Source organism: Anoplophora glabripennis, unplaced genomic scaffold (assembly GCF_000390285.2).
Source record: "Anoplophora glabripennis isolate ALB-LARVAE unplaced genomic scaffold, Agla_2.0 scaffold45, whole genome shotgun sequence".
Classification (NCBI taxonomy): Eukaryota; Metazoa; Arthropoda; class Insecta; order Coleoptera; family Cerambycidae; genus Anoplophora; species Anoplophora glabripennis.
The window spans coordinates 837,004-862,268 of NW_019416437.1; the positions used below are offsets into that span (position 1 = coordinate 837,004).

At 34.5% G+C, this 25,265-nt stretch overlaps 1 protein-coding gene across 2 annotated transcripts; it reads left to right on the forward strand.

The window, feature by feature from the left end:
* Positions 1 to 2,388: 2,388 nt before the first annotated feature.
* LOC108917114 (PHD finger protein 14) lies at positions 2,389 to 25,237 on the forward strand. 2 transcript variants are annotated; one of them, XM_018723561.1, is made up of 12 exons: positions 2,389 to 2,480; positions 2,659 to 2,817; positions 2,884 to 3,026; positions 3,353 to 3,554; positions 3,614 to 3,890; positions 3,945 to 4,219; positions 9,420 to 9,724; positions 9,819 to 10,080; positions 14,236 to 14,864; positions 18,290 to 18,573; positions 24,985 to 25,093; positions 25,152 to 25,237. In XM_018723561.1, the coding sequence occupies exons 1-12, from the start codon at positions 2,471 to 2,473 to the stop codon at positions 25,161 to 25,163; spliced, it is 2,667 nt and encodes an 888-aa protein (XP_018579077.1). In that variant the 5' UTR covers positions 2,389 to 2,470; the 3' UTR covers positions 25,164 to 25,237. The 2 variants fall into 2 exon arrangements, with proteins under 2 accessions (XP_018579077.1, XP_018579078.1); XM_018723562.1 differs by having other exon boundaries at positions 9,819 to 10,041.
* Positions 25,238 to 25,265: the final 28 nt, after the last annotated feature.

The following is a 25,265-nucleotide window of genomic DNA, read 5'->3' on the forward strand; positions in this document are numbered from 1 at the left end:
TTAATCGTCTCTGGCGATCGGTCGACCGTTCAACATGTACCGAGATCATATGCGCATATCTAAAAAAATCAATACTATTTTTCTAATTTTAGTAATTGTACAATAACATGTACATGTCTGCCTTTGAACTGAAGCTTCGCATCGATCATATTATTCGATACGTATCTAGCGGCACTCTAATGCCTGCCTTGCCGGCCTAGCTTGCCGGTGAGCAATCCCGCTTTTTTTGTTGAGACGGTGGCCGCGCATTTCATTATCGTTTGTGCGTGTGTGAGGGAGTTTGCTTTGCTTGGTCGACTGTATGGCACGTGTTTTTTGTGACTGTCATTAGCATTGTGTATTATGAGCATAGAACGGCACACGGTTTAACCTAAGTCTGCTACTACAACGCCTATTACTACTTAATAATAATATAGATTACTATTGTTTATTATTTTTTTTTATTGTCGCCACAAAGGTTCCGACGTCTGCACTAGATAATTGACTTTAGTTGAAGCCTACCTATTAATGGTTAAAAATAATTACCTACGGCGGAATGAAAATTGTATAACAGTAGCTAAACAGTTTTTTAGCGCGTAGTAATCATAGTTGAAACGCAGACAGGCAAGTTACATAGCCATTTAGTATCCCATATTGCAACAAAAAGGATGCTTTGTCCGTCTCTCATACAAAATAAATAACGGTTTATATTATGTCAGTAATATAATAATACCTAACCAACAGTGTTTTGACTGTGTGGTGCATAAATATACGTTATGTTAGGCAGGGCCGGATTAACCTATGGCCCGGGGCTAGAAGCTCTACAAAGACCCTTTTCCTAATAAAAAAAAAACATAACCTAAGTAAACACATTTTGGTGTGGTTCTAAAAAAAATCACGCAATAAGAGGGGATACAGCCCCCTAGAGCCGGGCCTGATATAAGGGTTAAAGTTACGCGTAAATGATATTTACGGTATTTACCATCTGTATATAATTACGACGTTTTCCTTTATACTCCTAAATTTTTTAAACATATATGTAGTTGCTAGACTTTTAGAATTATGCCATAAAAAATGTAGGTACTTACGTATGTCAAAACTTGACCTCTCTTACATTTAAAAATTAGGACACTCGGGTAAGTAAAAATAGGTAAATGTAATTTAGTATGCATGTAATAAAGAAATTTCAAAAAATATTGTGTCGAAGTGTACCTTGAAGTATAAGTCTTTCCGATATCAGTTGAGGAACCAAGAGTATGACAGTATGTACCAGGTTTGGTCGCTGATGCAGCAACTCGGCATTGAAATATTTGAAAAACTTGTTCCCATTTTTATTTAGCCATACCCATATACAGGTCTAGTCGCCCAGTTGAAGAATGAGCGCGCGGCACAAACACAGTCGTACTGGGCCAGCTGACGATAAATTCGGTTGTCAACAAATTGCCTAGCAGTGCAGTGCAGCAATGCGGAATTTGGTGTGATTCCGGTAATTTATTATAGGCACCTTCTATTAATCATTCATATTACAATTGGGAAAGGGAGAAATAAGAGGGATATTTTATTTACTAATATTATCACGTGGCATTTTAGAGACCTTTTGAAACGGAACAAAACGAAATTTACCATCAATATAATAAAATTGTTTGAGAACATAAATAATTAAAATATGTTGTTGGTCAAATGAACATATAATAGAAATTGTCAACACATTATATACAAATTATAATTTTTTACCTTTAGCAGAAAACTTTTTTAGGGACGCCTATGAAACTCATTAAATTTTTATTGCTAGACGTTTTTATACATGTTCAACTGACTTCGGAAAGAATATGCATGCCTACATACCTACTTTTTAAGTCAAACTATTTACCTATTATTAACTTTAAATTTGTGTCTATTTTCATATTCATGATTAAAATAATAATTAAGACGTATTAAGATATAGATTAACTGTTTCAAAAGCAATAATTCAGCAAAAAAAAAGGTCAGTAGGTAGTACTTAAGTACTTACCTAACTATTTGGTAGCACCACAGTTAATAGTCAATATTAAATAGACAGATTTATAAATGAAAAATTGTATCATTTCGTCTTCCCCCTTTTCCAAGTTTAAGAAAGAGAATAAATATAATAGTGGGTAACCCTCTATAATTTCGGCAAGTCCTGTTGCAACTACAAAAGAATTGGCCAGGTAAAAAAGGAAGATGACTAAAATGCTGAAAACGGCAAAAGACATTGACTTTATAACAAAAACTGCAAGTAAGTATAAAATTTTAAAAACATTACATTATTTGAAATAATTACATTTGTTTCTTGCCGGTTATAATCTAATACATAATTAAAAAAATATTTAAATACCAGTTACTTTTCGCGTGGCTGTACCACTCGTACTGGCTCATCTGGCCATTTTACTGACGCTCAAAGATGTTAGGTTATGTTGTTAAGATGTCATTGAGTCATTATTTTCTTAATTTATTTTGAAATAATCTTAAAATGAGTTCCAGTATGTATATTTTTGTTTTTGCTTTTATTTACTTTAGTTATTTTTTTTCATAAATTATTATTTTCACTAATTTTTTACTGTTCTTAAGTGCACAAATAAACTTTTTCTGCAAAAAGTCACTACATTAATCAATAATGCAAATATAAGTAATAAAGATAATTCATGGATTTTTTAACAGTTGAAAGAGATCCCAATAAGAGGAGGGTGAAACCAGTGGAGCAAGCATGTGTATTAGATTTTGATGAAGAAAGTTCTGATGATAGTGATTTTCGAATCGAGGATCATCCAGAAATTAGTGATGATGATGATTCTCTTGACAGTCACGGAGAAAGAAATGGTATGTAATATTTATTTCATATGTACGTAGGTTCTTAACATGTAGAGATAAAAATATTGTCTTCAGAAAATGAAAGCAGTGGTGAGGAGGAAGAAGAGTCTGAGGTATCTGATATAGACGAACTTAAAGATTTAAATCTTTCAAATAGCAATGGTATTACTTCTATTGCAGATGTACTTCACCAGGCTACCATACAATCAAAGTTAAAGGTAATAATATCAGTTGTTAGAAATTATTATTTACTCTTATGATTTATAAGTTTAGCTTTTATTTACGTTACATTTAAAATAGAAGACGAAAGCAAAACACTTCCAGTAAAATTACGAGAAATGCAAATTTTCAAATGATTCTCACATTTTCACTGTGATCTTTCAATATTTTGTTGATATATAGGTCCATACATTTTTTATTAATCAGCTTTATGAAGTACCTATCTCAAAAGTACCTTTTATCTAGTTTTGAATGTGTCAGTGTCTTACGAAATTGTATAGTGTAGCCACCACTTGAGCATTAAGTATGTATCAAATATTTTTAGTTCGATCAAAGAGATGCACAAATACTTATCTGTTGCGGATGCTTAGGAGACCAAAGTGATGGTATAAATGAGATTGTTGAGTGTGATGGTTGTGGCGTTACAGTCCATGAAGCTTGTTATGGAGTATCAGATTCAGCTAGTCTAGCAAGTACTGATTCACTCTCCCCCACAACACCATGGTTTTGTGAAGCTTGCAAAGCAGGTAATTTAATAGTTCACCAGAAAGAAACTGGGAGAGTTTTTACTATGCTTCATATTTAGGTGAGAAAGACCCAATTTGTGAATTGTGTCCTAATAAAGGAGGAATTTTCAAAGAAACCGATGTGGGAAAATGGGTACATTTAGTCTGTGCTCTATACGTGCCTGGCGTAGCTTTTGGTGAGGTAGATAAGCTGACGAGCGTAACTTTATTTGAAATGCCATACAGCAAATGGGGAGCGAAAACCTGTTGTCTTTGTGATGATGATAGGTTTGCTAGAACAGGTGTCTGCATCGGTTGTGATGCAGGAATGTGCAGGACATACTTTCACGTTACTTGGTAAATTAAAGAAAGTTTAAATTTCTTGTGGTTTTATAACATTCTTTATTCTAGTGCACAAAGGGAAGGATTCCTTTCAGAAGCTCATTCCGAAGAAGTTGATCAAGCCGATCCATTCTATGCTCATTGTAAATTGCATTCCGATAAAACTCTTGTAAAAAAGAGGAAGAGAAACTATTTGGCTCTTCAACTTCGTACACATTACAGGAAGTATCAGTTTGAACAAGAGGGTCATAAAGATACTCCAGAACAAGTAAGGATACAGAGGAAGTTGGAAAAACAGAAGGTTCATTATTTAAATCACAAAGCCCTCAAACCACCACCTTGGGGTAAGTATTTGAACAAATATATCGTTTTCTTCTCATAATTTTTACTTTGTCATTAGGCTTTCTTGCTTTTATGAAAGTTAATTGTTACTACAGCTTGACACTTTGGTGTGTGAATAAAAAAGATATTTGAAAACAATAAATTTATAAATGTTTTTCTGATTTACACTGTGATAAAACAATAATAAATTGTCATGATTTGTAGCTGGAAATTCTCTCAGTGTAAAAAAGATTTTGAAGGTCAAATCAACTATTACAGCTGCCATACTGGGCATTTTTTTGTGACCTATTTTTTAAGCTCGGTGTGTATATTCATATTTCAGTGTCACAGATTGGTCAATAGAGAATAATTTTGATTATTTCGGCAGAAAACCTAAGGCTGTCAAATGTATCATCATATGCATTATTATCAAATAAATTTAGAATAACTATACGAAATCACAAATAGGAAAAAGAAAAGATTACGTGTTTTAGGACAACATTCTAATATTCGATAAAATAAAATGTTTTATATTCTTCACAGTTAAACATACATATTTGTTTGAAGAACTATTGTAGAAGCCGTTTTAGTGATACAGACACAAGGTTTCATAAAAAAATAACAGGAATTGTTAATTTTCTCAGAAAATATTTATTTAATCTTAAGTTTTTATCCCATCTCCTTCAAAGTAGTCCCGCTGTGATATTATACACTTATGCTAACATAGTTTCCAGTTTGAGACACTGGTAGAATCTCTTTTTCTTCATCTTGAGAACGGTTAGCGATTTTGCCTTTCTCTCATATATTGTTGAAAAAACGTCCTTTGGGTATCTATTTGAGTTTGGGAAATAGAAAAAAGTCACAAGTAGTGATGGGAAGATCTGTTTTTTCGCGACCCGGGTCATCCAGGTCAATTATTAAAACGATCTCCGTTCATGAAGACCCGTTCATATGAACGATATCGAAATAGTCTCGAATCCAATCTGCGTCATTCAGTGTTTCATTTCGTCAGTCCGTGCGCAATAGAATACTTTTTATTGTCACGGTTTGCGGCGGCTAATATCTTCCTGCATCTGCACCTGTACATTTGATAGATTTATAGACATATATTTTTGATATTTGTATTTTTTTAAGAAACAAATGTGTTATTTAATTCCAGATACTTTTTATAAATATAAATTGCGTCAGAAAATGTATTGCTTAATACTTATGCAAAAAAATAGTACAGATATTGTGAGGAGTCCTTAAAAGCACTTACGAGGGTGGTCTGAAAAGTTTCCAACCTCAACATGAAGATGGCAGCACTCGTAAATAAAAGCTAGTGAATTTCGTTGTTCATCTGTTGACAGTTACTCACCAAAGTTTCAACCATTTTGGACACACAGTTGTTATGTAACAGTCGTTTGAGTGAGTTGATGTGAGTGTTTTTATAAAAATGGACAAAATCCAGTATCGAGCTGTCATTAAATATTTGATTTTGAAAGGCAATACACCTACGCAAATCAAAAATGAGTTGGATTCTGTGTATGGGGACTCTGCACCATCATTTACCACAGTGAAATTTTGGGCAGCTGAATTTAAACGTGGCCGAAAGAGCTTGGGAGACGATGAACGTTCGGGACGTGCAAAAACTGCAACTACCGCCGAAAACATCGCCAAAGTTCACCAAATGGTGCTAGACGACCGCCGAATTAAAGTGAGAGAGATAGCAGAGGTTATGAACATGTCAAAAGAACATGTTTGTCACATATTAAATCAACATTTAAACATGAGAAAGCTGTCTGCGCGTTGGGTGCCGCGTTTGCTCACGTTAGACCAAAAACGTGTTCGAATGAACATTTCAAATGCTTTGTTGGCGCAGTTTAGGCGCAATAAATTCTAGTTTTGGCGCCGATTAATTACTGTAGATGAAACTTGGATACACCATTATACGCCCGAAACAAAAATACAGTCCAAACAGTGGACTGCAAAGGGGGAACCGGCTCCAAAAAAATCAAAAACTGGCTGGGAAAAGTGATGGCGACCGCTTTTTGGGATAGTCATGAAGTTATTTTAATCGATTATCTTCAAAAAGGAAAAACCATTACAGGAGCATACTACGCATCATTACTTGACAAGCTGAAGGCAGAACTTGCGGAAAAACGGCCACATTTGCAGAAAAAGAAAATCCTGTTTGAACTGCTTGACATTCCGCCTTACTCACCAGATCTAGCCACAAGTGACTTCTTTTTGTTCCCTCATCTAAAAATTGCGTTCGGAGGACAGAGATTTTCGTCAAATGAAGAGGCAACCACCTTCGTGAACAATTATTTTGCAGAGAAAAACGACGAGTACTATTTAAACGGATTACAGAGATGGGAGCATCGCTGGGAGAAGTGTGTAGAGTTACAAGGAGACTATGTTGAAAAATAAAAAAAAATTTCGGAAAAAATGTCTTGTATCTTTATTAGGTCAGAAACTTTTCAGACCACCCTCGTATACTATATCTCAAATTTAAAATAATTTTTATTTAGTTTTGTTTTATAAGAGCAGCAGGCAAGTTCGTAAGTTGTATTATATTTCACTGTTGGTTAAAATTTTAAAAATGCCTAAAAACGAAAAAGAAGTAAGTAGAGTATAGAATTTTTTACTGAACACATGATGTCTTTTAAAGGAGGAGCAACTGGCAATCTAATTTGATATTTAAAATTAGCTTACCCCTAACCAAAAATAATTCTGCAAGTACTCATAAAAGTGAAATAAGTTTTGAATGTGCATCTATATTCACTTCAGACTACAGTGTCCAGTATTCAAATTGCAGATCACAAACCGTTACCCAATAGATCATAAAATCGATCTTTCGTGGCTTTCATTCTGCACCAGCTCTCCAGTTCAGATCTGCAGGCACTGAGTTTGCGCTCAAATGAACGACGAGCGATAGGGTCACACAACGTGAACGGGTCAATCGCAGATCTTTTAGAAGATTTGGTCATTATGATCGGATCGTTCATGAACGACACATCACTAGTCACAAGAGTCATGTCCGGAAAATAGGGTAGTACGGCATCACAATGTTATTCTGTTTGAGCAAGGACCGTTGGATAAGCAAAGCGGTATGCGCTAGTGCGTTGTTGTGATGCAAAACGAGTTATCTCTCCTGTTCTTGTCGTTTTCTCCTGATTGCCTCATGCAAATTATGCAAAAATTGTAGGTATTACTCCTTGTTAACGACCGGACAATAAAAATTCCTGATGAACTATTCTGTTGTAGTCGAAGAAAATGGTTAGGACCTTCACATTTGACCAGGAGCCTATTTTTTTTAAAATACTTTTCAACTTTTCACTTTTCTGTTTACAAATGTAGAAAAACGAAGAATAATTCTGCTTTATAAAAAAATTTACTTTACATAAATTTTATGCATTTTAAGAATCTTTAACTACTCATTTTCACTGTGCAAATTACTAACTGTTTTTTGAATATTAATTTTGAAAACCGAAAATAGCCAGAAAAGTAAGGAGTAAACAGTTGAAAAGTACTTACAAAAACCAGGTCCCAGATGTCTTGTAGCATTGATATTGTCGTGGCTGTGACATAGTATTATCGCTAGGGTTTCTGATTTCTCGGCCTACTTTTTTTCTTGGGTCTCGAGAATTCTCGACTAGGAATTCCCGGGAATTCTCGAATTCTCGAGAAATTTCTAAAACTAAAAAAAGTCATAATTTTGATATTGCAATGCGAAATATAAACATGCTATTATACTTAACAATCATCATTAACATTTATTATTTATTCAGTATTTTTATTAATTACTTATGTTTCTNGCGCTCAAATGAACGACGAGCGATAGGGTCACACAACGTGAACGGGTCAATCGCAGATCTTTTAGAAGATTTGGTCATTATGATCGGATCGTTCATGAACGACACATCACTAGTCACAAGGGTCATGTCCGGAAAATAGGGTGGTATTCTGTTTGGGCAAGGATCGTTGGATAAGCAAAGTGGTATACGCCAGTGCATTGTTGTGATGCAAAACGAGTTGTCTCTTCTGTTCTTGTTGTTTTCTCCCGATTGCCTCAAGCAAATTATGCAAAATTTGTAGGTGTTACTTCTTGTTAAGGACCGGGCAATAAAAATTCGTGATAAACTATTCTGTTGTAGTTGAAGAAAATGGTTAGGACCTTCACATTTGACCAGGAGCCTATTTTTTTAAAGTACTTTTCAACTTTTCACTTTTCTGTTTACAAATGTAGAAAAGCGAAGAATAATTCTGCTTTATAAAAAATGTACTTTACATAAATTTTATGCATTTTAAGAAGCTTCAGCTATTCATTTTCACTGTGCAGACGAACTGTTTTTTGAATATTAATTTTGAAAACAAAATAGCCAGAAAAGTGAAAAGTAAGGAGTGAAAATTTGAAAAGTACTTACAAAAAACAGGCCTCAGATCTCTTGTATTATTGATATACTCGTGGCTGTGACATAGTATTGTCGCCAAAGGCCTTCTTTAACATTTTAAACGCTTTGCTGCACTTAATTCTTTTTTAAAAATACTGAGGTGTTTTACTTATTCACTCACTAAACATGGCAGCTGCCTAAAAATTAATACAGCACACGCAGTTTGAAGATTCCTGTTACTTTTTGATTAAACCTCGTATATCCTGAAGTTCACCTTTCACTTGTAAGAAAATTATACACTGATAAGTTTATTTCAGTATATTTAACACGATTGTTATTTTCAAATTTCTTATAATGTCACTGACTTCATATGCAAATGTTCAGCTCTAATCATTACATTAGAACTTTAGCCATTACATTTAAGTTTTTTTGGCAGAAATCCCTGTTTTAGTTATTGTATATTTACTAAATTGTCATAAGGAAAATTAGAATCCTTTTCTATTTTAAGACTTTTTTTTATTTTTACAATCAGTTTCACTTCTTAAAGCCATGATCAGAGATTAAAGTTGCATGAATGAGACTGGTTAAGCAGAACCACTTCATAATTTAATTTTAATTAATGGTGCAAATTAGTAAAATGTTGTTCACACGCGGGAATTGATAATATTTTACTAATTTACAAAATTAATTAATATTTAATTAAGAAATAATTAATCTTAGCAAGTCTCATTTATGGGACTTTAATTTTTCCTGATGATGTCTTTTAGAAGTCGAAACAAGGGAAAATGAAAGATAAATAAGAATTTGCACTGCAACAAAAAAGGAACTAGTTAAAAATATTTTTTAGTGCCAACGCAAAAAATGCCCAGATTATTAACAACTAGCGCATCTGCCTGTCGGAAACTTTTGCGCAAAGCCGAGCTCATGGGCATAAACACATTAGCCTTAGAGATGCAGGAGGCGCAGGCAGCTGCTTTGGTGGATGTAAGAAAGAAATGGCATATTCCTCCTGCGTTTACGGTAGAGTTCATTGCGTATTATTTAGATCGCAATGATCGTCTGAAAGAAATGAAAACTACATTGGAAAAATTGATGGAGGATAATAAGAATTTATTAGATGAACAGCAACATTTGAGGGTTAAATATGATGAGGTGAGTATAGTTATAAAAAAAATTGTATAATATTGGATACACAGAGTATGTGTATGTTTTTGGACACTTGTAATGTAAGCATTTTCTTCGGAAGGTTCTGAAGAAAAACACTGACGTGACTTCGAAAAATATTGACCTAAAACAAAACATTCACAAATACCATTCAGCTATCTTGAGTGCCTGCCCGACTAAGAACTTGCCCAACATTGAAGATTTGGGTAAACCGCCCATCGCCAGAGCTCCACAACCTATGATGGTGCCAACTGCGGCCGCCTTGAAAATGGGAGTTGGGTTTCCGCTGAAGAATATTCCTTCAGGTAGAGGGGATAGGGTGCTTAGTAGTCATGCTAACAAAGGTATAACGCAAAATTCTGAAATAGTAGGCAAGTTTAATAATGCTTATATGTGTGTGTATATAAAATTATTTAATTAAAAAAATTGTCTTAATGGAGAGTAATCTGTTATGTACTTAATTTACCAGCACATAAAAAGTATACAGGGTGGTCCATGATTGTGGTAAAGTAAGTAACTAGATACAAAAAAGTGATCAACTAGGGGTTGATTAGAATCAAAAATGATTTTTTAAAATGATTTTCGTATATACAGGGTGGTGCATAAAAACGTGGCAGTCAAAAAGTTAGGTCTATTTCTAACTTCGGAATATGGGGTGTAAATTGTTAGATATTGAGTACAAATTAATTCTAAAAATTTTGAAATTTGTTAAAATTTGTAATAATTCACAACACTGTAGGTAACTCTCGCTCCCACACTTGGTATCAAAAAGTGGTATTTTGCATTATCCAAGGCTTTCCTTCGTCTTCTAAGACAAATTCCCAAAGCCTCTTTATAAAGAGCCCGCGGTGCGAGAGAGATACCCAAAGTACATCCGATGTTTAGACAAAAAAGGGACAAGTGTCAGTGAAGACGTCAAACCGAATTTCGTCCTCCGGTGCTTTTTCCGCGACATTCGGACCAGGGTTAGTGGTTAGTTTGCCGTTAGACACTAGTTCTGGTCTCTTAGAGACAAAATTATAACGATAAAACTTAATTTGAACATTTTAAATTTTGTATTTATGCCTGTGGAGATCCAAATTTTTAAATAGCCCCCATAGGCTCCACACATCGATAAGCCGTTGTAGCTCAGTTTGTAAGCTCACGATTGGGAAGACGAAGGTTGAGCTTTTTTTGGAAAACGTTATTGTCAAACTTTTATATATAGGATGTTTAAACAAATTTTGGACACGGTGGTTAAAAAAATGTTATATTTACTGCAGTACGACCTGAGTCACGCAAGGTCAACCCGGCAATTGAAACTTTCCGAATAAATAATTAGAATAGGGATGGCTGATCTTCCACTTCCTAAATTTGTGATACATTTTTCTAAAACACCTTGTGTAGCGAGTTTTATATAAAAAGCTAGCTTTTGACAGCCACGTTATACATACAATTCGGTGCTAAAATTTAATTAGAAACATAAAAAAGTGATGTACTATGTGTCAAAATGAACAACGAAACATTCTCAAATTCATTTTTTTTCACTATCACCAGGTTGTAATTGCAAATTATGCTACCAAAGATAAGGCTCTGTGCTCGTATGCTGTGAAACTGTTTGGAAGTCAACGAGAAAGTCAAATAGAAAAACATTTATTTTAGAATAACACCCATTTCATACTTACTGGAACTGGCTAACCGGATCCAGTTATTCGACAGCAAGATGTACAGAGTCTTATAGTAACTTTCACACGTGACGGAAGGAGTTATTCAGCGAATGGCCGCCAGGTTGTAACCGGTCGCCACTACTACCAGCCCGGCTGTCGTGTACCGGCTAACTGGCTACCAAGGTGGTAGTAGTGCGTAGTTTTGTATTGATGCTTTCACACTTGCCGGGTTTAGTCGTTCGGTTTCATTGAAAAGAACAGGACGTATAAATTATTCTTTTAAATATTTGTATGCAACTATGTCGAGTGTTTGTATGCTAGAAGTAGATATTGAATTCTTTATACAGGGTGTTTCAGGATTAAGTCGTCAACCTTTAAGGAGATATTCCTCATAAAAAAATAAAAATATCAAGTATAAATTTTTTTCCAGACGCTTCATTTTCGAAATATGGGGCGTTAAAAGATTTTTATAAAAATTCGGATTTTTTAAATAATTTCTAACTGAAGAAGGCTATTTAAGCCAAATTTGGCATGGCACATCTTCTTATAAGATACCATTTTTTCATAGAAGTAGAAGTCCCGCAAGCAATTGGAATTAATTCTCGACACGCTTGGACTATTCGCTGCCTTAGATCTTGTAGGGTATTAACTGGCACCTCGTAGACTTTTTGTTTAGCAGCACCCCAAACGAAATAATCCTTCGATGTCAAGTCCGGTGAACGTGCGGGTCACGCTGCAGGTCCTTCACGACCAATCCATCTCCTGGGATAATTAATATTTAACCACTGCCTAGAACCCCTACCAAAATGGGCAGGACAACCATCTAGTTGAAACAAACTGTTAATTCAAGTATTAAGCGGAACATCTTCTAACAGATCTTGAAAACCATTTTCAAGGAACTCGGTCAGGATTTAACCGATGCGGAAGGAAGTAGGGACCAACTATAGTGCTGTCCAACACACCCAACCATATGTTACATTGGAATTCTTGCTGAAAACTATGTTCCCTTACCGCCCGTGGAGTGTCGTAGGACCAAATATGGTTGTTCCTTTGGTTTAAAATTCCCCTTCGAGTAAATGTTGCCTCATCTATCCACATTACTTTTTGCGTAAACTGATCATCATTTTCTGCTTGGTTTAACATCCAGTCACAAAACACGTGCCTGCATCGTATGTCCTGAGGTAATAAATGTTGCACAGGCTGGATATGGTACGCATGGCGTCCATCAGCCCGAAGAGTCCTTCAAACGGAACTTGACGAAATACCTAGCTCATAGCTAGATCTTCTGACACTCCTGGATGAATTTTCATCGAAATGGTTTAAAATAGTATTCGATCTTACTTCGTCCTGAAGTGGGGCAAAATGTCCCATCATAAGTTGGAATACAGAATCTTACTGCATATTCACGGCGAGCCGCCGTGGCATTTCCATCAAAAAACCATATACAAAGACCATATCAGCATATTCATTGTTCGAAAATATGGATGGCATTATTAAACTTATTTTTATTATTAGTTTGAACGCTTTATCTAATAGATAATTTATGCAACAATTCGCAAAATAACATTTAAAACGTCAAATTAACATTGCTTGACAGCAGCCTACTCGAAAATTTTTGTTGAGGTTCATTTTAAAGTTTATCGACAGAATTCAGAAGCACCCTTCTGAAAAATCAATTTTGCCATGAAGCTATAAGAGTTAGGAAAAAAAGTGAATGTACTTTTTGTCAATAACAAACTGTTCTATCTAAAAACAGCATCATTTTTTATTTTCAGTAGGGCCGTATAAATTTTTTTTTATAATTTAATGAGTGAGCCTCTGGAAAAAATGTGTACTTGACTTTTTTCAGTTTTTTCTAATTTTTTTATGAGAAATATCTCCTTAAAGTTTGTCGACTTAATCCTCAAACACCCTGTATATATCACTGGTTGAAGCCAGACCTGTCCTGTGGGACAAATTTTTATTCATGAAACCACAAATCTTCAAACAGTATAAAATGCTCCTAACTCTTCGCTCTTCATATTTATTGGATGCACTCACCATGCACCTTTGTTTTTTCTTATTATGACGACATTGGCAGTAGGCAAGCCGCACAATTGCAATGAGTTTATGAGCCTTCTCTTGTCGTGATGAAAATGCCACTGAGACTAATATCAGCCAAACCAGTTTGAAAATTAAATTACGTGTAAAAGAGCTAGCCAGATCCGGCAATAAGTGTAAAATGGCGCTAATTATTTTGAGAACCAGGACCTGAAATTTTATAAATAAATATGTAATAAATACTTGGTGATTCTGTCACAAATCAACAAAAAAATGCTTATAAACCTGATTCTAGAAAAGAAATAATTAATAATAAAAAGAACTGAATAATTGAAGAAAGTACATTTTTTAAAATTAAAAGAATAATAAACATTTGAAATTTCATAATTTATATAATACATAATTTATCGCTCTAATCAAGAAAAGGAAAAAAAGCGACTTGCAATCTGAAAAAATTATCAATAACTTCTCCAAGCTGCGAACCTTGTATACATATTTCTTTTATAAAGAAAATACCCAACACATAGTATCAATCAACGTGCCCGACCATTTTTAAAAAGTTTAATATTTGATAAAAAAAAATAATATATTTGATTATTTCTTTTCAATAATTTGAATTATTTTGTATCCGAATAATAACAGCTATTGTACTTGATCTCACTAATGGGTCATCAAAATCAAAATTAATATTTCTAGTTCTTGAAATATTTCAAAATATTTCTCTCAAACTCTTTAATATGGAAATGCAATATTTTTGTTTATGATTTACATATTCCAATTATTATGTATTCTGTGTATAACTAAATTTTTCAGATCCTCTAATGCTGAACGAGTGCGGTATTTGCCGACAAAGGAGAGACCAGCACCTCCTTGCAAAATGCGACACCTGCCATCTGTTTTACCACCTCGATTGCCTCAATCCGCCCTTGAGTCGCCTCCCAAAAAAATCGAAGTTATATGGATGGCAGTGTTCAGAATGCGATAAAACATCGGATTCCGAAGTAGAGGAAGTGAAAACTCCCCGTCGAAGTCGAAGCCGCTACAGTAAAGAAAACAAATCGGACCAAGAGACCTCTTCTCCTCCCAAACTTAAAATAAAACCCGTGGGTCCCATCGAATCCAAGTCCAGTCCTACCAGTCCCCTGCTCCACGTAAGAAAACATTCTCATTCCTTTAATAGAACCCTGCCCAGCCTTAGCACATCACACGACACTAATATACAAGACATGTCCTTAAATAGTACGACTGAATCCAACGGCTTGAAAGTTATACTTGATAATTGTATCGAGGGGCACAAGTCTGCAAAAAAACGCAGAAGGGAAAAGCACAGAAACCGATACTCTCCCGACTTGGGGATTTCTTCGAAGGAACATAAAAGAAAGAGAAAGAAGAAAAGTCTCGACATTGAAGACACTCTTCCACATCCTAGGATTACGATTAAGGTTGAGTTTTATTTTTTTAAACAGCAAACAGTTACCGAACATTGTGGTAAATATTTTAAAGGCCAAATATACAGGGAGTGCCACTTAATATTTCTATGTCCTATTTTAGATTGGTACTAGTTGTAGAATGTAGGTGAAGAACAAGTAGTGTTCAACTTGGCATCGTTATACAGGATGGTCTGTAATGATTGGGCCATAGAGTAACTAGGCATGAAAATAATTAAATTTAGCCAAATATGCTTTAAAATATTGTTCATTTGAGAGATATAGTGTTAAAGATTGATTTTAGATTTATTTAGTTCATAAATTTTGGTTTTGGAGAAAATAACTTGTAAACTTAGAATGGAGGGAAATTTGAATCTGAATTCAATTATCAGGTAGGGCCTAATAGAGGGCGCTAGTTACCTATGTACTTATGAATAAAAATTGCTCATTGTAATTTATATAATAATGTATACATCCCTCTATCACAATTTTGAATAAAACGTGATTAACTGATTATTTTTAAGATATTCTTATGAAATAAATAATAAATCCAAAAATCAATTTTTAACACCCTGTATCTCCTAAACGAGCAATATTTTGTAAAGGCATATTTGGCTAAATCTTATTATTTCCATGCCTAGAATATACAGGGTTATCCAAAAGTCCCAGTACGGCAGAAAAATTTTCGAAGAAAGCATTTTGGGAAAAAAATTTTCAGACAAAAGTGTAAGGATTTTTCCCGGGCTATCTGATGGTGGCCTTGGATTTGACCTTCAAGGTCAGTTGAAGGTCAAGTTAAGTTTTTTAAATAAAAACCCCTATTTTTAATTGCGGATTTGGAAAGAGCAGGAAATTTTATGTCCAAAATTGGTCTTGACCATGACTTTGACAATGACCTTCAAGGTCAAATGTGGGTCGACTTCCAAAAGTCGCAGTACGGCAGAACTTTCAAAGAATGCATTTTGGGAAAAAATGTTTCAGAAGAAAGTGTAAGGATTTTTCCCTGGCTATCTTATGGTGACCTTGGATTTGACCTTGACTTTGACCTTCAAGGTAATTTGAAGGTCAAGTTAAGTTTTTTAAATGGGAACCCTAATTCCTTATTGCCGATTTGGAAAGAGCAAGGTCATTGTCAAAGTTATGGTCAAGGCACTTTTTTCAGGATAATTAGACCCTGGTTAGTGGTTATTTTGTCTTTCGTCCACAGATACGACACAAAATACAGTCGCGTTTGTGTCAGGTATAATCTTTAGTGTGAGGCCGTTTTGTCCGTCGACGTACTCCTTAATTTCGTCATTATTTTGTTGCGATGCCTCATAATCTAAAGTCACGCATATCTCGTTTACCCTGGACAAGGCATCCGCTACAACGCTCTCGCAACCAGCCATATAACGAATGTCTGTCATATACTGGCTAATGAAGTCTAGATAGCGGAATTGTCGCGGTGTACACTGACTTGACTTTTTCACAAAGGCAAACGTAAGAGGCTTATGGTTGGTGTAAATCGCGGATGTTCTTGCCTCGACCATATACCGGCAGTAGTTAACTGCTTCGTAAATTGCAAGAAGCCCGCAGTCGTAAGTGCGTACTTGCACTGAGCTGGGTTAAGTTTTTTCGAAAAATACCCTAGTGGTTCCCAATCATCCTCAACTTTTTGTTGCACTACGGCACTGATTGCAAAGTCGGAAGCGTCACACACTAAGTCTTTGCGAAAACCTACATTTTTATGACCCCAGCTTGTCATCAGACAAGCAGGTTTTTCCATAAAAGTGCAATTTTTGATGTAGGTAGATAAATAACTATTTTATCTTCAAACTTGTAGGTGGGGTTATCCAAATTTTTTGATCCAATAAACAAAAAAGTGGTTTCATCACAAGGTGTAAATTTGAATGGAGGTCATATTTATAGAGACTACCTTTCACCTTTAATAATGCATATCATAAGTTTGTTTTCTCAAGTTCCAGCATGAAATCAGATTTTTCACACAGAACTGGCTAGTGTAACCTGAAATAACCGCATGCTCTAACCGATAACACGACCTAGGGCATACATTGTTGTCAAATCTAATCTTTCTTTATTTGTGTACATTTCTTTTTTTTTTTTCATACCACAGAAAATAAAACAACCATATCATATTGAAAAACAGAAATTTGCAAAATTACTAGGTACTGTATTAAAACACCAAATTGAAAACTAAAATGTGTGGCATTCTCATTTTGCCAAATTAACAATGACTCCTTATTTTTTGCTCATCTAACACTCTGTTGTCATATCAGATCAGATGTATTGATATTATGTAGGTAATTCGACTAAACTAAGTCGTTGATTCACAAACTAAACGCAGTGCTTTAAAAACATAGTAAATACTTTTTACTACAAATAATTTTAATAAATATTTCAAAAATATCAGAAAATGTTTTTGTTTATTTTTTATTATGTAGTTTATAAAAGAGCAATATTATTTATTTTAAAACATAAATTAATTTTACTTATAATTAGTAACATATGCTTATCCACATACCAATATTAGTGATTTTTTGAAAAATAATGCAAAAAAAAATAAAATTTTTTAAAACCACTGAACATATTTTTAAAGTTCAACATTTATACACGTAGTCATAAAATAAAATATGGCGACTTTAGAATAACATATCGCAATGTCACACAAAGCAATCTGTTTTTACAAAATTATTTTCGATTTCCTTTAATTTCATACAATTGGTTTAATAATGTAACAGCGGACACAAAAATACATGCATGCAACTGAGAGACAAGAGTTTAAGTGCTGTTTAAGAAATTTTTTATAACTTGTCTAAACATTCGATTTAAAAAAAAAATAGTAATTTCAAGTTAGTTCGGAGAATATCTACTATTATCCCTACAAAATTGGCCCTCTCTTCTACAATGCTGACCACTTATCAGACTTCAAATTTTCAGAAAACTGAAATTGACTAAACAAACCTATTAAATTTTGATCAGATATTTACAATTTTATTTATTTTTACTAGACAAGAATAATTGTTCATAACTGTTTTAGTGCAAATTTTGTGATAGACCTTTTTTTAACATTTTACATAGTTTGAACACTATGGCTGTGTTCAGGGAATGGTTAGACCGGTCAAAGTCGTTCAATGGACAAATATTTCGTTGGTCAGCCCAATCAGCTAATTGGGAATATTAGGCAGGTTTTAATACAGTTACTAAAGACCGTTCAGCATATTATTTGACTAAGGAAGTTTGACAGAACTAGTCCGACCATTCGCCAAACACAGCCTATATTAAAGTGCACCATCCAGTTGAATCAGAAGTGATTTCAGTTAGATGATCTTGTTTAAAAAGATCCTATATATTCAAACTTATTTACTACTTATCTCAACTAAAAGTACTTTTCATGCTTTTATTCTTTTTTTTTTGAAACATTTAGAAGAAATATTTTTTAGATTAAACCCATTCCATTACCTGCTGGAGAGGTTGCATCCGAGTCAAACCCACAATGTTTTTATGTCCCTAACGAAGATGACGACAACGGTCCTCCCCCGTTGCCACCGAAAGTAGCAAAAATAGAGAAAAGGGAGGTACGGAAAAGCAGGAGTCCTAGAGTGTCGGAAACCGGCAAGGGCGAAGACAAATATAAAAGTATCTCTAAAAAGGTTGGAATGGCATCATCTACTGATAACGTTTGCGATGTTTGCCAGCAGGAAGGTTCTAACAATGATTCGGTGAAGTAAGTAATATTAATAGCTTTACATAACATTTTATGAAATACCTGTAGACAAATACAGGGTGATTTATTTTATTAAAACCCCATAATATCAATGACGATTTCTTCTAATTTCTTTCTTCCATAGAAGATGTTCAAAATGAGTTTTTTGAACATCTTGGCAGCATCCTAATCGTAAGTAAAAATGTCTTCTCATGTTTTCCAATATCGGAGGCACGATCGACCTAACCGCAACTGTTATTTTTCTTCTCAAGTCAGCTATATCACGTGTTTTGGTTTTGTATACCATACGTTTCACATGCTGGCCATTCTAGTGATCCTCACCTCCCTATCCACCGATTTGAAATTGTTAAGTCAAGGTATTGCTGGACATTGATTCAGTAATGTGGTGGTGCTCCATCCTGGTGGAACCATATCACATCGGCTGGAACTCGTGGGTTTGCTTGAGCAAACCTCCATTCAAATTGCCATCAATGAAAAAGAGATATGGTCTCCAATTACCCCCCTCCCCCCCCCAAACATTAACCTTTTCAGGAATTTGCGTATATACTCTCATTCACTGAGGACTTTCATTAGCCTAGTAGTGACAGTTGCAACTATTAACATGGCCGTGAAGAGTAAAAGTGGCAACAAAACATTTTTTTGTTTGGGTAACATTGTTATCTAAGCTTTGCTTGCAATCTTTGCATCATTTATTCACAAAAATACGTTCTTCTATCAAAATCGTCCTCATTAAGTCCTGAGTTGGAATCAGTTTATATAGGTATGCATTTTAGTTTCTTATAAGAGGGGAAACCACATTAGGAGACTAACTTTCAAGCGTTTTTAATTTTTAATGAATTTTTTTTGAGTGGGACAAATTGGTTAGAATTTGATCAATCTTTGATATTATTTCATCAATATTTTGAACTACATTTACAAGTTTATTCAAGTCATTTTTGTTGAAAATGCTGAAGTTATAGGCTATTGTCCACCGAAGGTCGTTATCTTGGTTGATTGTTCACTGGAAATGTGGTCGCAATTTTTATTTGAAAACAAAATGTCTTTTTCCAGCATTATTAACTTGTTTTCTAAGAATATGAACCTCATTGCGGGTAAAAATTGTGAAAATTGACGTTTTAACATGTGTGAAAAAAACGTACCGTAAAGTGAGTACACTTTGCTCCATTTTTTAGTTTTTTAAATCTAACATTGCAAATCAATATTAGACCATTTTTGACAATGTAAACATTAATAACGTGTAATATACAATATAAACTTTTAATTTCTTTGAAATTTCGGTTATTACTTTTCATTTTATATTTTTTTTATATACTTAAATTTTGGCCCAAAGTATCCCATAGGGAAAGTATACTTTGCACCAATGTGTATTTACCTTAGTTTTTCAGCAGTATATTGTAACTGGGCAAAGAATACCTACTCAAAGTGAAACATTGCGCCACGATAATGGGTAGAAACAATTTTAAGAAAAAAAAACTTTATTATTGGAAGAGAACAAGGAATTTTCGATTTTATTATCATTTTTATTACAAAACAACCAAAAGCATTAAAATGAATGAGATATCTAATTCTTATCAATGAAAATTCACTTACAATATATTTTAGGCCCGCCACTGTTTGTCTAATTGTGACACAAAAAATGCTCCGCGTTTTGAAACTTGTTTTGGGGGATCAATTCCGCCAATAATGTCCTTCCAAGAATAAAACAGTTCGTCTTTCTTCGCCGGCCATTTCCAGCACTTTAGAGATCTCTCCATTGCATTAATAACTGCTCCATCATTCTTTATTTCAGTTATTTGTCCAGGATATAGCTCATTCTCATAGGAAAATAGACATAGCCTTTCTTTGACTCATTCCACTTTGAACAGCTGCTAAACACTTTTTTAGGGTGTCAGATGTGTAATCAATGTACCTTCGTGATCCAGGTCGGCGTTTATGTATTCGTCCCATTTTCACTGTGAAAAAATAAGAAAGTTAGGGAAATATTTTCATCATGGATATACATTGCACCAGGTGCAAAGTATCCCCATTTTCAGACCAAAATCGCACACCTATACTGAAAATTCCTTAAATTGTTTACGACCTATTTTAGGTTAGGTTTCACTTCTGCATTCACAAAACAGGACACAAGAGCATGTAATAAAAATATACTCACCCCTTGCTTACTTCACATATATAGTATATTTCTATAATTTATAGGATACAAAATTAGTCACGTATTTGACATAAAACCACGAACAAATATCTACAAGTGACTAATGGTTAGTGATGGGACTACTCAAATGAAAATTATCGATTATATCGATTATGAAAATCTCTCGAGATATCTCGAGTGATCATGTAAATTCATTCGATTATTCGGAGACGAATGACAGTGGCCACAGCGTTACTAACGTCAATCATCACTCGTCACCGAATAACGCAAACGCACTGCTCAAGCGAGAGCGCAGGTGTTTCAAATGTTCCAATGCTCTAACGAGCTACAGAACCTCGAGATAAGACGGCCGAGAGGATGGATGAGACAATCGAATATCACCGCATAAAAAAGATATGCAGTAATTTTATGTGTTGCATCGCGCTGTTTTGAAGGGCGGTTTACAAGGGAGCTTTATTTAGCGAGGATAGAAATTCATATGAATGAAAATAATACAAAAAATATGTTTTCTATATAACGAGCGTTCAAATAAAAACGTGGTCGAAGTTGGCTCTGACACATTGGACGTAGGGAGTAGCTTATAGCGACCAACTTAACCTCATTTCTCAACGAGCTGTATAGCAGCTGTCAGTTTCAATAACGTTAATGACTATATAACTTTATTTTAAAGAATAATCGTGATAACAATAACAAACAATTAAAGGAGCTGTGGAAAGTGTCCCCCTCCTTGTTATAACAATAAATTAAAGCAGCTGCTGAAAGTGTCCCCCTCCTTGTTCCAAGCACTTTTCACACCTGTTCCTCAAAGAATTAAAGACATTTTCTAAGATGCTCGGGGTATTGTTAATTTCACGAATCTTGTCTATAAGTCGAGCCTGCAGATGGTTTAAATCAGGAATAGGCAATTCAAAAATAGTGTTTTTAAGGTAAGGCCACAAAAAGAAATTACACGGCGTAATATCACATGACCTCTGTGGAAATTCATGTTCAGCATTGAGACTTATTAGTCGATTTTGGAAAACTTCCCTCAACATATTCATCGTCTCGCCTGCCATATGTGCCCTTGCGCCATCTTGTTGAAAGTAAAAGTTTATAATTTCGTTTTCTTCCAGCTGGTTAACAAAAGGAGCGATAATTTCTTCTCTATACCTTTACGCAGTAAGAGTACCATTAAAAAAAATAGGTCCATAAATCCTCCTTCGATTGAGAGCACACCAAACTCCAATTTTTTGAGCGTGTAGAGGGCCCTCGACAAAAAAGTTATCTGGTTTTTCAGAAGACCACATTCTCATATTCTGTGAGTTTACGTAACTACTTAAATGAAACCAGGCTTTATCAGAAAAAAAGGTGATATTATGAAGTTCACCGTAGTTGTTTAAAAACCATTTACAAAATACAGCCCGTCGCGGAAAATCAACTTCATGAAGTTCTTGCCGACAAGTTAAACGATAGGAGAACAAACGCAAATCTTTTTTTAACACTGTGTGGCAGGTACCGACTGATACTCCCACCATTTGTGATAAAACACGTACAGAAGTTCTTGGTGCATTTTCCATTATTTGTTGGACATTTTCTTTTAATTCTTCAGTCCGCTTTTTAGGTCGGCCGCTTCCTTCTTTTCTTGTTACACTGCCCATTTCACGAAAAACATTAACACAACGCTGAACTGCGCTTTGAAAAATTTTGTATTCAACGCCGGGAAATTGATTTTGAAATTCTATGAAACATTCCTCAATAGAATACTTCCATATTCCATCAATCTTGCGTACATTTCTAAAGTAGGACTCTATGATAAACACTTTTTGTTCTTGAGAAAACACCATTTTAAACGCTTTTTAAAACGAAAATATTCAAATTGATAGCGGCGCGCTTTGACAGATGACGTTTAAGTTCATTTGCTATACGCTACGCCCTACGTCCAAATTTTCAGAACCAACTTGACCACGTTTTTATTTGAATGCTCGTTAATAATTTTTTTTTTTTCAAAAACCCAAACAATGGATCTCTTTAGGCGGCAACTACTCGTTTTAAACACATGCTGCTGAACCACTCGACTGACAACGAAGAAATGCCACAATCCGCGAAAGTCATTCATTTACCTAGCGTCGACATGTTTCGCATATAATTTGGAATAGGTCGGAAATTTTCGAAGTAGACTTTCGATTATATATCATTCGAATGATCATTCGATTATAAAATTAATTTGAACGGTAACGTCTTGATTATTTAATTCATTCGATTATTCCCATCACTACTAATGGTCCAAATCAGTTTAGGTTTGTACCAGAAATGCGTAGTGGTGCCACTTGTTGCCCAGCACTGAAATTTCGCTCCCAAATAGTAAAACTGCGGCAATATTTGAATTTCAACAGTTTTACAACTATGGTGCAAAATAACCCCCAAAGGAGCAAGGTATACTCACTTTACGGTATTGACTTTCACCATTTTTTTTCACTTATTTTGAATAAAAAACTCCCTTAAAATTATGTTTCTTTGTAGTTTCATAAAGAAACATACTTTCAATTTTCATAACCATCGGTATTTAATTTTTGAGCTAAAGTTCCCGTGAGTGAAAAAAATGTCGTTTTTATCTCATCAATTCTGATTTTGCTGCTATTGTTATTAATTAAGGTAATTAATTAATTTGTGGCTTAATTAATAAAATAATTTGACATACCTTATGCTACAACTGTTCAAAATTTTGTCCACCAATGTGTAAACACATTTGGGCCCGTCTTACTCAGTTACTACGGACTAACACAAATGTTGTCCTAACACAAGCGTTTCACCATAATACGAATGTCTCGCTTCACCATAAATTAAAACGATATCCATCAACTCCGAGTTGCTTTACATGCAAGCAATTTTTGACACCAACTACTAAAATACTATTGTAAACACTATCGCAAGGACGATTGTAAAATCGGATTTCAGTATTCGGAGTCGGTGAGGCCACATGGCTCCGGGTATTGCGAATAACACTAGACACTAGTTGTCCAGCGATGTAATGCTTGAAAGTACAACTTCAATAATTTTTTTCTTGAAAACTATAAGGATTTTATACAAAATTTTTTACAATATTGACTCCATTTCTCATGCTGCATATATTTCCTAATTTTTTTGGATAAGTTGGGAATCACCCTGTATTCACCTATATTGGTACATAATTTAGTACAGTAAGACCCCGCTTAACGCGTAGGATACGTTCCATCAAAGTAGAGCGTAATGCGAAACAGCGCTAAACGAGGCTATCTTAACATGTAAATAATGGGGTTAGGGGAAGATGGATAGAAAATTGGTTAGGTATTAAATTTAATAATGTTTTTTTTTTAAATAAAAATAAAACCAAACATTTATTTCTTACAAAAATAAAAACAATATAAACGAATATTACTTATAAAAACAAATAAGTTTGCGTTTTCCTTTTGCGTTCTGTTAGAAGTTGTTGATAAGTGGATAAAGCACCTATCTATAACACCCCGTCTTGCTTTTGAACTCCTGTCAAAATTTGGATCATTTTCAACAAATTGGTCCATAATTTCAGTTATAGTGGTCAAACTCCTTTTTACAAACGCCATCGAAAGTTCTTTTTGCTATTCTTCGAAATCACTACTATCAATATTTTTGTTTTCTTCTTGCTCAGTTAATTCCTTGAGCTCATCATTAGAACGACTAGCTGCTGTTTCTTGAACTATTTCTGTGACGTCTTCCACATTTACCTCATCTAAACCGGTTTGTTTCGCTAATTCCACTGTTTCGGATAGGTTATGTACATATTTGGAAACCTAAAGCTGCACACAATTTCGGGGAATCCCCGTAGTGCTGCGAGCAATTTCGGGAAATCCCCGGGTTGAAATAAAAGAGCGCTAAACCGAAACAGCGCTAAACGAAACAGCGTTAAGCGGGGTCTTACTGTACTACGATATCCATCATACATACTACAAAAGTCACTTTCAATGACACTTCTTTTTATTGCTTTCCTTAAAAATTACTCAAATGGCACTTTTAGTGCTTATGCCTCTTTCCACAATCAACATGAGATGAAGCAAATACCCATTAGCAACACATAGGTGTCCCTCATGTATGTATTTATTTTATTGCATTTCTTTTTAAATTTGTGAATTTCTATGAGAGGATAGTTATCATTTTAATTTTCTATTCTATATTCAAATAAATCACCTTGTATCAACCCGTTTTTTAAATTTCCTAAATGATATAAAGGTAAAATTTATTTTTTTATATAATTTTTTTTATCTTAGATGCGACGAATGCCAGAAGAATTACCATTTCACCTGTTTAGATCCTCCAGTGAAGAAAACCCCAAAACGGAGAGGATATTCTTGGCACTGTGCCGATTGCGACCCCACAGTAAGTACAAAGTTGTTATGTATCGCTATACTATATCTAATTTAATTTTTCTTTCTAGGCTTCAGAATAATTATTGTATTTATGTGTTTATAGGTATAATCAGTCTGTATTCTAACATTACCGAAATAAATCCAGTTATTTTAATGGGTGATGTTTTACTTCTTTTTTTTTA

Bases quoted from the DNA above. Each gene is read 5' to 3' on its own strand.
- LOC108917114 (XM_018723561.1), top strand. The intron at 3,891-3,944 runs GTAAATTAAAGA...TCTTTATTCTAG, and splicing joins ACATACTTTCACGTTACTTG to TGCACAAAGGGAAGGATTCC. The intron at 9,725-9,818 runs GTGAGTATAGTT...TTTCTTCGGAAG, and splicing joins TGAGGGTTAAATATGATGAG to GTTCTGAAGAAAAACACTGA.